Source organism: Amblyomma mixtum, chromosome 5 (assembly GCF_055824585.1).
Source record: "Amblyomma mixtum isolate Tamu chromosome 5, ASM5582458v1, whole genome shotgun sequence".
In the NCBI taxonomy this organism is placed as follows: domain Eukaryota; kingdom Metazoa; phylum Arthropoda; class Arachnida; order Ixodida; family Ixodidae; genus Amblyomma; species Amblyomma mixtum.
The window spans coordinates 114189437-114205561 of record NC_143016.1 but is presented as its reverse complement, the minus strand read 5'-3'; the positions used below and the strand labels follow the sequence as shown (position 1 = coordinate 114205561).

Genomic DNA, 16125 nt, shown 5'->3' with positions numbered 1-16125 from the left:
GGAAACCGACGCTCAGAAACTAACATCAAGGAATGCGGCGTCTTCCTTCTGATGAGGCAACTCTCAGGGAATTTAAGTGGACACACTACTTGAAACTGAAACCAATGCAATGCTTTATTTTATTTTCCCAATTAGAGCAAAACAGTTACTATGCGAAACAATTTCATCAGAAGCTGTTGGAAATGCAACAAATGTTCAATAAAAATAATTGCCCATGCAAGTCCACTCTAGGAAAATCTATTAAAATAACAATGCAATACTCAGAGCCACAAGTTTACAATAATAGTGATTACATCTATCCTGCACAGGGACACCAAGAAAGTTGAAACTATTTGAGCACTAACATTATGCAAGGACTGTGATTATTCGCATCTAATTAGTATTAGCATTAAAATGAAAATTCTATAGGAACAAACTTAAGCAACAAAATGGAAAGAAAATGTAGCAAGCATACTAAATAAATGCTTTAGAAATTGCAGCTCAGCCTTTTCCCACAGCTAGACTACAATATTTTTTTTTTCATAACACTGTACACACCACAGCAACGCATATCTTCTTGCTTTGAAATTTGGGCAGACTGCTTTTTGTGGCCTGATCACTTTCTAAAAAATACAACTTGATTGTTTAACACACCAAAATTAGGATAAAATAACAGTATAATTATCCAATAAAAAATAAAATGTATGCAGTATACTAAAAAAAAATGAGATTACCTCTGTACCTATTCCTGGATCTATGATAACTCCCAGAGGCAGACCAACTCTAGCAGCCAAGTAGCTAGGATGGCGGAGGCAGGTTTTGCAATGGAAAATTACTCGGGAGAGGATCCCCTTCCCTACCGCCCATCTCACTATCTAGCTCAGCCATTTTAGAAACTTTGAAAAATGAGCCATGGATGACTAAACGAAAGCAAGAAGCTACGCAAGGCTGATAAATTACCCATCACGAACACTACTGGCGATTTTTTGCGCGAAAATGAGGCTGCCCGGCGAATAAACTTACATATGCGGTCCCCGAGACATTCAGCCACTTAAACCCCTCCCCCCTCTCTCTCTGCCCCCAACCCCCTCCCTGCGAAACGGCGGCGTCGCGACGTCATTTTCGTGACGTCATTCCTTTGGCGACCAAGGCGAAATGGCGAGTCTGCCGATCAATCAAAGGAAACAACCGAAAGCTACGACGAAGTGGAAAACGCGGGGAACAAGAGACGAGCGGGAAAACAAAACCGCTTTGCCCGCTCGTCACCCGACATTTGTTACAATGTTTATCAAAAGACAGCCCCACCGTATCGTTCCTTTACCAGTTCAAAAAAGGCTTCGCATCGGTCGACTGCGTCACAACCACGCTTCGCGTTGTCGTATCTGAGCAGCATTCGCCGCGCTGCTATTTCAACGATGCATCTCGTCCCCGTCGAAACAGTGCTGCGCTCGGAAACGATGAGGCAATCGCAGTGGAGGGACTTACAATAGTCTTCTTATAGCAGCGTATAAAGCAGAGCACACAAAAAAAAAAGGCTTTTGGTAGCAGACGCTCCAACTTTGGCAGAAAAAAGGCACAGCTCGAACCAGAAACTTTAGCTACTGCAGCAGACAGAAAAAAAAGGGGGGAGGTGTAGCGAAATTTCGGCTTTTGGAGCCGCATGTTCCGGTGTGCACGATGATCAAAGCAAAACAAAGTTTCACTGCCCTCAACCCGAAAGTCGCCATTACAGCGCTTCTAAAAAAAAAAAAAATGACTAAAATCCTGTAATAAAAAAAAATGATTTTGCTGGACACCGAGTAATTTTTTCAGGGTGAAAAAATTATTCGCTGTTCAGCAAAATCTCCTTTTTCATTTCTGGATTTTAGTAATTTTTGTGAAAATATACCTAGCTATCTGAAAAAAGGAATTACGCAAAATTCAAGAATGACATCGTTAAAACTAAAGCCTCCGGGCACTATTTCTAGCCTTATTTCGAAGACTGCAGCTCTGAAAATGCCACCAGCGGAATGACAATCAGATGTCGCTATTGAAGGGGAAGGAATTGGCCAGGGTCAACATCCCTTCAACACTCCCTCGCAACGACTGGAGAACAGAGCTTGCAGATGAATTCCTCCCACATGCTGATTTCGATCGCGACGAGACGCAGCCCGCTTAGTGCTCGTGTATCGGTTCCGCCACACTCGGCCCTGTGATAGGGTCATAAATGTTATCGCGTTTTAACGATATAATCGACGGAGTGTTATCAGCATAAGTATTTTGTTCTCAGCTATCAACAACGCTTGACTTATCTGAGCCTTTGGTTTGGTTTGGTTTATTGGGGTTTAACGTCCCAAAGCAACTCAGGCTATGAGGGACGCCGTAATTTCGGCAATTTCGACCACCTGGGGTTCTTGAACGTGCACTGACATTGTACACGGGCCTATTGTACACGGAGTACACGGGCCTCTAGAATTTCGCCTTCATCGAAATTCGGCCGCCGCGGCCGGGATCGAACCCGCGTCTTTCGGGTCAGCAGCCGAGCGCCGTAACCACTGAGCCACCGCGACGCGTCGCTATTTTTACGCGAAAGCGTAAATGCCCAGTGTCGCAGAAAAGCCGGTGTCAGCGTAGCCGTCGGCGTGACGGAAAAATTACGACTAGTCGACTACAAGAAGCTCCCATAGATGGCGCCAGCTGTACCAGCGGCGCATCGACGACCCCTGACGCTCAGGTTGCGAGAGAGACACGCTACCGCTACGCCGCGCAGACACGTTCGTATGGCTTGGTACCAAAGTGGGGCTTTACATGTCGCGTGATCTTTCACATAATGATTGTCACCGTGAAAGAAGAGTGTCCATGCCAGCGTGGGCAAGAGGAACCGATGCTGCGACATGCCCTTAAAGGCAGGGCATAAAGGGAAGGTGAAATGTTTTTTTTTTACAATTCGAGGTTATTCGAGAATTCGAACCTACGAAGCTTCTTGGTAATGCGTACAAAAAAGTTTCGCGCTAGCATTTAAAATGGCAACGCAATCACCGATTAAAACCACGACCATTTTCAGGCTTCTCCTCACTGCGTTGGATAACTGTAGGGAAACTCGTGGTGACGTCATAACTGTCTACACTTCAGATGTCCACTGCCTTCGTCTACATGCTGCCATGCTTCTTCCGATGCCGCCAAGCAATGCTTCATGAGCTTCGCCTTCGACGGCATTCTTTTTCATCCTTGAAACAACCGCTTCTTCGCTGGAAACTTAGCGCCGCCGTACGTGACGTCACCACTGGGGTCTCTGCCTGTCACTGTGCAGTGCAGAGAAGGCTGAACGCCGATGCCCCTTTAGTCGGCGATTACATCACCATTTCAAATCCTAGCGCAAAAAGATTTCGCATGTTTTACCTGCAAGTTTCAAGCATTCGGCTCGGCTAAAATCATCGAATTCTATCTGCCTGACGACAATTTGGAGCAGCGAGATCATAGTGAGAAAACAGAGTGGACACAGGACAAGGAAGGAGACTTGACTGGCATGTCGTTCAAGCTACAAAAGAAGCTCCCAAATGTCAAACATTACGCGTACCCTTGAGAAGGAATAAGCGCGCAACGCACAAACGCGATATGCGACACCTAGCAGCTGCTGACGTGCCGTCTTGGGAATGGAAACATGTGCAGGGCCTACGTCACCTGCATGTTATACGAAGTGAAAACGAAGTACGGGCAAACGCTGAGCGACAGCGCGAGGAGCTAACTTCAGCTAGAGATCTGCAGTTACACAACTGTCCATATAACGGTACACTCCAAGCACTAACGTTCACTGATGTACGCTTCCGAAACTCCGTTTCATCCGTTTCACAGTTGCTGGGTGATCCTCGACAAAAAAAAAACAAAAAAAAACATATTGCACTAAAAGCACTTCTAAGGGTTCCCAGCTTAAATTTTAAGCAAATAATTTCGGTTATATTATTGCAAGCAGCACATGCAAGAGACTGCGCGACTAAAGAGATTTGGTTGTACTAAAAAACTGACGGAAACGCAGTTTGTGACAGACAGCGAAGTCTCAATACAATAGTGCGGTGGAATATGTAGTACGTGGGGTTTAACATCCAGAAACGACAAATGGGCTATGAGGACGACGTAGCGGAGGGCTCCGGACTGCAACTTCCACACCGGTTCTTTACGGTGCATTGACATTGAGGTGCACTGTGTTTACATCACGCCTCCACCGAAATATGGCCGTCGCGGCGGTTAATAAGACGGTGCTTAAGAGCGGTCATATAGTCATATATCGAGAGAACTGAACACAGAACTTTCTTTAAAACGCCCAGATTTTGCTCCTCCGGACGCGATTACATCCGAGCAGGGCAATGGTCTTAAAACAGTGCGCCAAAAAGCACGCAGGTGCAGTTCTAGCTCGTCTTCTTCGCCCCACGGTACACAGCTCGCACACTCTACGGACAAGAATGGCGGGGTCTCAACTATAGCTGCGCTAAACGGCACACTCCAAAAACTGGTTGTAGAACGAAAACCAGCGCAAAGGACGGAGACACAGAACAGGGACACAGGACGACGCTAGACTAACGATAGTCGATAGTCCAGCGTCGTCCTGTGTTCCTGTTCTCTTGACTCCGTCCTTTGCGCTGGTTTTCTTTCTACAATCATGGACCGACACGCCCAGCTTGAATCCAAAAACCGGGTTGTACTTCTACCTCTCTAAACAAATAAACAAAACAGAGAAGATTACTAAACACCCCGGATAGTATAGATACCGCAGATATCGATGGTGACAAAGTATACTCGGGGAGGAGCGATCAAACTCCAGGTTCCGAAATTCTGAGCAGCACAGCAGCGCCACGCGACCTAAATGCCAGAGGCGTACGGCCTTCGCAACTTGATGTGCAAAGGCAAACAATGGCTGCGCTGTGGGGCATCCCTCGCAACAAGAGCAACCTTGCCGATGAGTAGATAATGGTCAATATCGATCGCCTGCACCGGGCATACACGGCTATACCTCGCGCACGGCAGCGGAAAACCGGAGGGCGGCCTTGTGTCCAAGCCGAGAGATCAAAGATGCAGCGTAGTAGCGAAGACCAAGAGTAATTACGCCAGCCAGCACTTCCGCGCGCCAGTCCGTAGGGTCACGAAGCAAGGGGTGCGCTTATCTGCACCTAAACGCTGCACGATTCGCAGTTATAAGAGGTGTACAGAATATACGCGCACATCCCGCTCTTCACTGATATACGAACACGCGTCGTGCCGCGGTGCTCAGAACCGGTATACATAATGCGACGATTCTCGTGATCCGATTCTGCTCCCTATGCACTATCTCGGTCCCCGCACGCCGACCAGCCGATGCCGGCGATAGCGGCGGTGCTACAGCAATTAAGCGAAGGGCGACACCAGTCGGACAAGAAGTGCAGGAAAAGGCGCGCTGCAGTCCCTTCATCACCTTAGTCAAGGTTACGTTATATCACATATGCAACGTGCGTTATCAGTGATAATAATAATTAAAAAAAACATCATCGAGGTCAAGAAATAAAATACAGGGAAGCGCATTATATCGGCCTATCTGTAGCTGTTGCAGTAACAAACAAAAAACAAAAAAGAACTGGGCCCGAGAGAAAGGTCAGATTTCCCATGCACGTCAGTGACTCAAGTGCTGTGACCACTGTGTATGACTCAATCCGTCTATCCACTAATAAGTGAACAGGTTGGAACTGCTCCACCCGTGTGTTGGTCACGACGAAGGTTATCAACATTGCCCCTGAAAGGCAGCGGTAAAAAGAGAAGGCCGATTGCAAATAGCCGACGGGTTCACCTCCGTTTCGGCCGGGGCTAACACTTCAAAGCACGCCCTGACGCTCAATTTCACCGCCCGGGACACGGCGACACTGATAGCGAAACTGTCTAAAAGACATTGGACACGCAACCTCTTCTCCTGAGCTGCCGATTACGCGCAAACTTCTTATCGCTATAGGCTTCGGGGTCCGCGGCGCCCCTATCAGTGTCGACTGCGGGGTTTAGCGTCCCGAAGCCACACATTTGGGCTTTGAAGGACGTCGTAATGGAGCGGCGCGGATTCGTTTAGACCGTCTGCAGTTCTTCACCGTGCGTTGACATCGCACAGCACGCCTTTTGCTTTTCCCCTCCACTGAAACGTGGCCGCCGCGGCCGGGACTCAAACCGGGTCCTCCGGATCAGTAGCCGAGCGCCCTTACTGACCCACAGAAAAAATACCTTGGTAGCATATGCCGGTTGAGCGCCTCCATCCACATATGCTAACGAATATTAGTTGTATACGGTGCTCTATAAAGACAAAACCCATGCATAGTTCCGCCGACGGAACTATACGCAGTGCGTCGCCCCTACACCGGCAGGCTTGCGCATGGCTACGCGATCTTGGCGGCCATGTTTTAATGCACTACGCGTAATTTTAGGGCAGGAAGAGGGTCACAAGGTATACCCGCAAAGTTTTTTTTTTTTTTAAGGAAGGCGCACAAAAAAAAAAAGCTGGTAGCGCTATTCACCGATGCTAAGCATCGATAAAGACAAAAGTGCTGACGGTCCTGTTTACTGCGCTGGCACGCACCGTGAAAAACTGTTTACCAAAAAAAATAAAAAAAACACGCAGACTCAAATATTCCTAGATAACTTGCTATTGGACTCGATGGTTGGAAATGACGTCGGCCAATAAGGCTGAATTAAGAACGAAACATAACCGTCCCGCTGTCGATCTTCTCCATGCTGTCTCGTCCTGGCGCCTTCTGACCAGCCTGACGTCAAGTATTTCCATTGATAGCCAGTTTTAGCGTAGCCGGGCAGCCGTCCGGTAAATACGGCAACGCGTTGCCGTTGCTACTGTTGCCAGGCTTGCCACATTTGTCGTACGGCCGCCGCAGCCGCCGTAGCTGCCGCGTTTACCGTACGGTGGAACTAAAACTCTATTATCTAGCCACGGCATACTCGCTGTGTGCTGCAGAGAAGCCATCTCAGCTACGCCCACTTGCTACTATAGTGTCCTTGCTACTCGTGTTCACTCCTTGCTTCAAACTAACTCTGCCCGCGACGACGTTTTTTCCTTCTCACCGCCTTTTCTCCTCCGTGGGACATTCTAGAACGTGTCGGGGGGCAATTTCGCCCAATGTCACGCCCCATCCCGAAGCGTTCAAATGTCGGCCACGCGCGGGACCCCACGGGCATCGACTGACCCATTCCAGGATCGGTGACCCTCCAGTCTTGACGACGACGACGCCTCGGGGGCGTGTGTACGTTTGTCTATACAAGCGCACCCCGCGGCCTACTCCGATCGGCACAGTTATGGCTCACCGCGTTGCAGCACGCCGGCACGCGCGAGCGACGTCGCCGACAGCAACGCTTATACTTCGCTGCGGGAAAGGAACTTACTCGCGAGAGTTTTCCCCGACGCGGTTAAAAAAAGGCGGGACAGACCACCGAAACGGTGGCGCGAAAATCGGCGTGCACTCCGCTGGCTCCGCTTCGAGCTCGGTGACGCCAACAGGAAAAAGCTAAGCGTCTCTCTCTCGCCCCACGGAGCTCTCCTCGATGGCGGCATACGTGATGCGAGCTGCCAGACGAACGCACACGAGCGCACACAAGGACTCATTCTGCTAGCATTCCCAAATTTCGCGTTATGTGTGCTTGGAGCCCCGTGTAAAGAGGAAGCACGGAACAAATGCGCGGACAATATTTTGTACCAAAAAGGAGGCGACCCGCCATCGAATGAGTCCCAACCCACCACATCCGCGTCTAGTGTTCACTGCCGAAAGTGCATATGCCATGCGTGCGTTTGGGCGTTTTGTTCGCGTTGGCCCGGCCTTGAAGAAGTGTCCACCGGCGTTATTCCGCAAAATGCGCACTAATTCAGTGGCGCCATTAGTGAAAGCGTCCTGCCTCTACTGCATTTGAAATAGGAAGCAGAAGGCGAGCACGCCGACGTGGGACGGCAGCTGCATTAGCAGAGCTGCCCCCAAACAACATCAAGACGTCGTAAACGGTTTGCTGTTGGGAGTCACGAGGCTTGCATGCATGGTGCCGCTGATAAGCGTGCTACACATTTATATCGAACGCCAAAGCAGAGGACGGCAGTGCGACAGCATGGTTGCGACAGCACACACGCTCGAAGCTCAGCGCCTGTTAACTCCAGCGCACACGCTCTGCCAGCATACCCAGCGTCTCGGCGACGTTTTCCGGTGACGCAAACGGCTAGTTTAACTACCGGATCCTCCAGGCAGCTGTGTCCCGCTGTTAGTGTTATCTGGGAGCTCCGGCTGCGGCGCCTATCAAAGTAGCAGTTGCTCCACCAGTGCCAGAACATTGTATATATATAGTAAAGTGTTGGTGTATCCTTCCAGCAGCTCTGGCGGGAGTAGTGGGAATGGAAGGGGAAGAGCACAACCGCCCAGTCCCTCTAACGCCCCAATGTCCCTGGATATGCCGATGAAAACAGCGAGAAATGCGCAACGTCTCGTCTCTTTAACTTCTTAACCATGGCGTATACGTGCACGAATAATGTCTGCAAATTCTCTCTCTCGCGCTGTAATGACTGCAAGGATCCGCGTGAGAGGGTTGACAGTAGTGTTCAATAATAATAAAAAAAAGTGCCCACTGTGCGCGACAATACGGATTTTCCACGGATCTGGCATCCCACAAACTGCTGGCGCCCGCACTACACCCGCCACCATGAGGGAAGAACGGCCGCCTCGACTCACAATTGGTCAGCCGTTGCGCAAAATGCGCTTCTAGTCACATCACGCGCCAAACGGGAAAGCACAGTTCTGTAGGGATTCATAAAGTCTCCTCCTTAACGTTGCGGCCGACTGTTAGAAGAAACTATTCTAAAGCTTCACACCACACCAGAAATGTGCGAAGTGTGTTCTGCGAACCCCTCCAGTAAAACTTTAAAATAGACCCTCTGAGGTTCAATCATCGCTTTTGCGGTACAGGAGTACCAGTGATGACGAACGTCAGAAATGTGAATCGTGCTATAAATGAAGTCTAACGGATAACTTTTTAAACTTTCACAGTTAGGGGCCTGGTTTTATTTCGTCCTTATTTGCTCGTTAGAAATGGCCATACCGCAGCTTTCAGAATTTCAAGCACGCAAATTATGCTGGACGCTGTGCCGCAACGAACCGAGGCTACCCGGGCGGGCCAAACGAAAACTGCGGGATTGTGAACCGCGCACGTTCACATTCACCAGCACACGCCACTCAGCAGGCGCATGTGGCACAGAGGCCCACGCTATACGAGCTGAATAATAAGTGTGCCGGAAGTCACATGTTTTCGCAGGGGCTGTTGGGGCTCTTTGGCCCAACGCACAGCGGTGTCGTCTGCGTCACCCGTCTGTCAGCGAGATCGTTTGCTCGCCTTCATCGTTTGCTCGCCTTCATCGTCTGCTCGCAGCAGCCGTCTCACTTCTCGGTGGACACCTCAACTGCACCGCGAGGAAACAGAGGAAGGCGAGAGTGAAAAGAAAAAAAAGAGAAAGAGGTGCCGTAATGGAGGTCTCCGGAATAATTTCGACCCCCTGGGGATCTGTAACGTGCGCTGACATCGCACAGCGCACGGGCGTCTTTCGCGGTTCGCCCCAATCGAAACGCGGCCGCCGTGGTCGGGATTTGATACCGCGCCGTCGTGCTCTGCAGACCAGCAAAAACATCCAGATGAAAGTTGCACACGCAGAACTTTCACGGAACGGTTCGCCCAGCCTGACTGAAGGCCCGCCGAACTTCGTGGTCGATAAAACTCTAGCTAATGCGGAAAGCAAGGAAACGATTAGGCACAAGTCGCTTCAAAGGACAGACTGAAGCGGCGCCCAGAAAATACCGCTCCATTAAAAATACCGATGGACAGACAACGAACGCCCTATAAGCATCAATACTGACGCAACGCCAAACGACCCAGATATATATAAACGACCCAGAGCAATATAATTAGCATGGTTAATCAAATGACAACATTCGGAAAGCAAATGTATACGGTGACCACTGAAGCTACGATATGGCTAGCTTCAAAAAGGCATCTGCGCCAGTCTCGATAAAATTAATCTCAAAGAAAACGAGCCTAGAGGTTTTATCGAGCTCCACTCTTGCGTAAGTGCGCAAGAATTGGGCTCGCAATGTTCACCTCGCTTTCTGTCGCCCACGACAGGTGACGCAGCGTCATTTCTGGCTTAAAAGACGGAAAGAACGAACACGTACAGCCTTTAACCAGGCTGCATGGTTTGCTTCTAGCTCGTACAGTGGCTTCCCTGAAGCTGAAATGGTAATGAAAGGTAAGGACTAGATGTCTTATTACCTTCCAACACCTTTTGATCTTTAGGAAAGCCACAAGGGCTCCACTATACAAGCTAGAAGCAAACCATGTAGCCTGGTTACTTCTGACAAAGACGGTACTACGAGACAAGGCGGTCGCGGGTGCCAGCGAGCATGTCTTTTTCATGTTCAGAACCCGTGGTTCCGAGAAATTAGGTGCCAGATATTTCATTACTTTAACCGAAAATACAACCAAAGTAACGGAGTCTATACCTCCACTGAGGGCCTTGCCTCCCATTACGCAGTCGATTCTACAGACATCTTTGCAATTTTCTACCGCGAATGCATTCACGTTTTTCTGCACTGCCCCTTGACACACGCGGTCTCATCAAGAAGGCCAACTACCGGGGCGCATTACACTAGAATGGATAATGAGGAATCCTAAGAAAACATGCTGAAATGTTTCACTAAAACTTTCTACATCCTATGCAGGGATCATCGATCTGAAAGAATTTACACACATAACTCCGCGTTCTGTAGGGCAGGCTGATCGAGCTTCAGAGGGAGGGGCATCGCGTCCTGAGCTGCCACAAAAAAGGTTGCCGATTTGGTTACTCGCCGTCCAATACAGGCAAACAGCATGCTGTCTCTCCATCGCGTTTTCCCAATAACCTGCCTCTGCACCTCTGACTCTCCGTTAGCGTATTCTCATTTGTTGATATTAAATGTCTGCGTCTAGTTTGTGCTCTTCAGTAGTCGTTTTTTCTCACAGCGGTGAACTGTATTTTTTTTTTCACACAAAGAAAAACTCCTTATCCTCACATTTGTTTCGACAAAATGATTATGTTTCTCTGTGTACACACATCTTGTTATTCCACCTCTCGACATACATTTGCACCCTTTTACCCTGGATTTATGACGACCCTGCAATGCGACCGCCTGACAAGCAGTTTCATTGAACTCTATTTAATCCTATCTATCTACGCTAAAACTCCGCGAGCAGTTGAAAATCTCCACCGCTGTCAGCTAACGATGCAACAACACTTGCCCACATTACACCTGCAAGGCGCTGCTCCGTCACCTCACCCTGTCGATCGGATAAAAGGTAATAACTTATAATCTACCATACTTGATTCAGCCTCCTTTCTATAGTACAGTAGCAGGGGCAGAGCACAACCCTGTCGCCGACCTTCCTATATCTATGCTGGTGCCTCGCTGGTTATCCCCTTCCCTGTAACTAGAACTGCACTTTTAAGGCATATCTCGCTCGGTAAATCTATACTTCCATATATCCCTTAGTCATGTTCTCATTCCTCAACATGATCCGTAGTGGAGGACTCCGGAATAATTTCGAGCACCTGGAGATCTTACTGACATCGCACAGCCCACGGGTGCCTCTTGCGTTTCGCCCCCATCGAACCCCCCCCCCCCCTATATTAATTTGGACCATCTCTCCTGCTGTGTAAATATCTTTTTTTTTTGTTTCACATTTTCTGCTACTTTTTTCCCCCTTTCAGGTAGTTCCCAGGCTAAAAGTCCTGGGCAAGCACGATGGTTCAAATGGCGAAACGATAGCGCAAACCACCTCGATTCGCAAAACGGCTTAATAAATCTGGCCTGTTTTTCTTCTGAAAAGCCGCAAGAAATGCTGGGTTGTAAACCCCCCGTAACTACTTGCGCAGCTCGCTGATACCAGACCTGCCAAAGCATAAACAAAAAAAAAACAGCGCAAAACGTGTAAAGAAGGGGAAGAAGCATCCATCCTGATTGGTGTCGTCTTTTTTTGTCAGTTTCTTAACTGCCGTATACGCCTTGAATCAAGGACCGCTATCTTCTTCGCAGTACCGTATACAGCGTATCTGCTTATCTCAGACCACGAGTTGACACACTTAACGACCTTCGCTTTGTGTACTCACTTCGGATACAGTGCACTAAATAGCCCGCCGTTTCGCCCAGGCGACGATGCACGGGAGCGCATTGCGCGCACGCGCGTTCAAATTGGGAACGCGGTAAACCTACTTTTCTGGCGTGCACGAGCTGCTCTCGGACAGCGGAGTGGAAATCAATTACAGCGAAGCCAATAAGCTTTCGACAGGGAGGCCCTAGATTTCGCGTCGCCTGACTGAAGTCGAACGACGCGAACAAGGCAGGCACACGGAAGAAGTAAATTTCAAACAACGAACGGCCACTCTCGTGCAACCGCGCGCGCAGTAGAAGCAACACAGAAGGCTGTGCATAAATAACAGTAAAAGTAATAAAGTAAATGAGAAAAAGAAGCGCCAATGGCTGAACCCTCCAGTAGATGATGTTTAAGAATGGGGGAAAAAATGAGCAAAGAGAACAAACGGCACAAGCCCGTATAGGTGAATACGTCGCGTACGCATCTGTCGTATCGGTACACGCGAGCTCCCACGAAACTGGTTCCACCACGGTCCGGTTTAAGAAGGATTTATACTGCGTGATATATTTCTCGTTATCCACCGTTCGCTCCCTGTGCGCTATACTGGATGTTCCGATACGGACAACACTGCACCCATTTCCCGTATACACGCGGGCCTATACACAATCGTATCGGGACAACAGAGCGCTGCGGCAGCGGAGACGCTCTGAAGAAGAAGAAGAAAAAAAAAATCGAAGCCTCGGTTCGCACGCACAGTGGTGTCAAGTAGCTCCACGCGTGGACTCGGGTAATACCCCGAACCCGCGACGGTCTCTTTGAGGGCGTTGAACTTGCCAGAACACGTAGGGACGCCATTGCCTCCGCTCCGGCTCCAAAGCTAGCAGCGAACAAAAATAAAGAAAACAAAAACAAAAAAGGCAGGCAACGTACTCCTCCAGGCTTTTAAAGGTGCTGAAGACGGGGGAGATCCCGAAACAATGCTATCGTTTTCCTTTGCGTTCAGGTTCGTCAGAATCTCTCGCCAACGTGTCGAAGCGACGCAGACAAGAGCAGACTACACTATAAAGTGTGCACTGCATCGAGCCGCTTGTCTGTCCGTGCGTCGGTTATCTAATGCAAGACGCGCGGCGCATCTTAAGAACGACGGCGGGGCTACTGTTTACGGTAAGGCGAGCGTATACAGCGTTCACCGGCCTCGCACGGGGCACGGAATGTGATAAAGCTGAAGCCGATGGAACGGAGACTGTTTGGCGAGGTGTGCGCCGTGATGCGGTGGTCGATACGCGCTGTATACACACTCGATAATGTGGGTCGACCGCGCGGGTTCCACTGGCACCGTGCGCACGCGGCTATAGGACAACGACCCGATGGGTATCGTTCACCTTAAGGCCAATAAATTGGCATGGTCACGCTACCCCCTCCCCCCTCCACCCGTCCCCAAACATTTACCAATACACCTGGCTTACCCTGGCAAAAAGTGCGGAAATTTTGCTACTTCTGAAAACGAAGTCTAGCTCATGCGTACGTCTTGACTTGAAATTCGTAGATTAAGATTCGAGACTGTGCAAGGATTGATAAATAATCATAATGCTGCAATCTAATTCTCCAGATCGGTTTCTGAGTCTAAGGCTTCAGTACTGAAAGTGTGCTTGCCGGCGCTTGCCAAGCTGCTTGACTCCAACTCCACGCGGCACTGCTACGCTCGTCGAGATAATTTCAAACAGTTTGAAATACTAATAGTTTGTGACAGTTTGTAATAGTCGTAATAGTTCGTTGGTTCATGTGAAATGTATAGGTTGTCTAAACAAATGCCGCAGGCTACACAAGTGTGCTCCTCGAAAACAAGCTGCTAAAAGAAGGCATACAAGACACTGCGCGCTTCGGAAAGCAGCCCCACGAGACGGAGTATCGCAATGTACACTTGTCTGATACCACGAGCCTTTGTAACGGAGAGAGCCTACTGAAGATGAGAGGTACTGTCATCCTCAAACTTCCGAAGGCTGACATCCAGGGATGCTACTCCAAGTACCCGTTTTATGATCAAACCCCTCGAACTCTCCACCTATGACAAAGGCATATACGGTCGAGGCCAGAATAGTATGTAGCGCGCATCGGCGGTCAAAATCGTTCTCTCGCGTTTCCTAGGGAAAAAACAAACAAACAAACACTGACCAGTGTTTTGATCCTTGCGCAAGTAGGTGCCACTCGCGCGCCTGCGAGTAAACGCACATACAAAGTTCCCGATTCCCTCTACGGAAAGCGAGGGAAAAATCACGAAGCCGAACCGTGCTCCGTATTACTTTGACACAGATTGCACAAGCCCCTAAAATAAGAAAGGAAAAATAATTTGAGCATTCAGTTACTGATTATTCCACAATCATGCGTGACAACTTGGCATAGTTCTTATCGCTATCTATAACTATAGTCTACGCCCAGACGCAGACAAGTCTTGTATAGTCGAAACGTTGTCAAGCACCCTGAGGCTTCCCTCTCCTTTGTTCACTTTGTGTCTGCAAGAAACGTCTGCCCTCTCTCTACCGTAGTTTTCCTTTTGCCGCGTGTAATACAAAAAAGGTATTTTCAAATTGATCAGGGAAATAGCCTAAAAATCCGTCTTTTATGCGCAAACCATGGCTCTTTCCTTTCATACTGGAAGGACGCCCAGCGTAGCCAACAAGCGTCACACCGAGAACCGACTTACAAGATAATTGCATTCAAGCATTCGCACATGGCCCGAAGACGACGACAGCATTCGCACTCACCGAGATGTCGTCGGGGGGAAAGAAGAGCATCTCCCGCTGGGGGTCATTGTGCAGGATGGTCTTGTTCTTGGACACGAACTGCTCGTAGTCCAGGGGCTCCACCAGCTGGTGCCGCACCTGCGTCGAGAGGGAGGGAGCAGAGCGTGAGAGCGGCACACAGGTGCATCCTACCGACACTGTCGAACATGACCGGCATCTCGAAATAAAGCGGCCAAAAAGACAGATCGAGAGAGCAAGCGGCGACAAGAGATGAATAGGGAGTTCTAGAATTGGGGGACCCTATCGATTAAGGAGATAGGGGTATAGCGGGGCCGCGTGCGCAGAACACTGGTTATTGGTTAATGGGGTTTAACGTCCCAAAGCAACTCAGGTTATGAGGGACGCCGTAGTGGAGGGCTCCGGAAATTTCGACCACCTGGTGTTCTTTAACGTGCACTGACATCGCACAGCACACGGGCCTCTAGGATTTCGCCTCCATCGAAATTCGGCCGCCGCGGCCGATCGAACGCGCGTCTTTCGGGTCAGTAGCCGAGCGCCGTAACCACTGAGCCACCACGGCGGGGCGTGCGCAGAACAAAAGACACCTTTATCATACGTGTACCGTGTTACTGTTTCCTTTACCGGAATATCTGGAGGCCGCCCACCGCCAGTGCGCACACGCTGATTGGTCCCGATGTGGCAGGTGCGCTCAGCGGCCGGTGGCGCCATCTGGCGCACTTAAGGAAATTTGAGCATGCGTATTAACGGCGCGCGGGTTCCCGGTACTCCGGTGACGGTAATACCGTATCCGGTATGCTAAAGGTGTGTAATAACCGCAAGGGCGTTATTGTTCAGCGCATGCGCACTGGCGACCCGTTATTCCCTTATCCCCGTAATTGATAGGGTCCCCCTATTCTAAATCTCTCCAATATCCCCAGGATCCTCCATCTCCTTCAGCGGGTACAACGCAAAGGCAAATGCAGCAGTGCCAAGATATTGCGCAAACCCAAAACAAAAACGCTTCAGAATCACCGCGTCTTTTCACGCATAGGCAGAAAACAGTCATGTGCCGCAAACGACCTTAGACACGAGCACGGGATGAGGCTAGCCGCCAGCCTGCTATATGGTTATATTGTCGCCCGAACAGCCCCAGCTCAGGGGTCCAATAAAAGGCCTTTGCCGGCTCCACACGAAAGTAGCGAGGACTGCGACATGTCGGCAGCGACGTAAAGAACCGACAACCTCGACTCCGACACAC

The 16125-nt window shown here is 49.6% G+C and overlaps 1 protein-coding gene across 5 annotated transcripts in view; it reads right to left on the bottom strand.

Moving 5' to 3' along the window:
- Positions 1 to 16125, bottom strand: part of Ziz (dedicator of cytokinesis protein Ziz) — a 168183-nt gene that overhangs the window by 85298 nt on the left and 66760 nt on the right. For all 5 annotated transcript variants that reach the window (XM_089545897.1, XM_089545898.1, XM_089545894.1 and 2 more), the window contains exon 2: positions 14889 to 15005. In XM_089545897.1, the coding sequence (XP_089402023.1) occupies positions 14889 to 15005 (117 nt within the window). The remainder of the gene's footprint in view (positions 1 to 14888; positions 15006 to 16125) is intronic.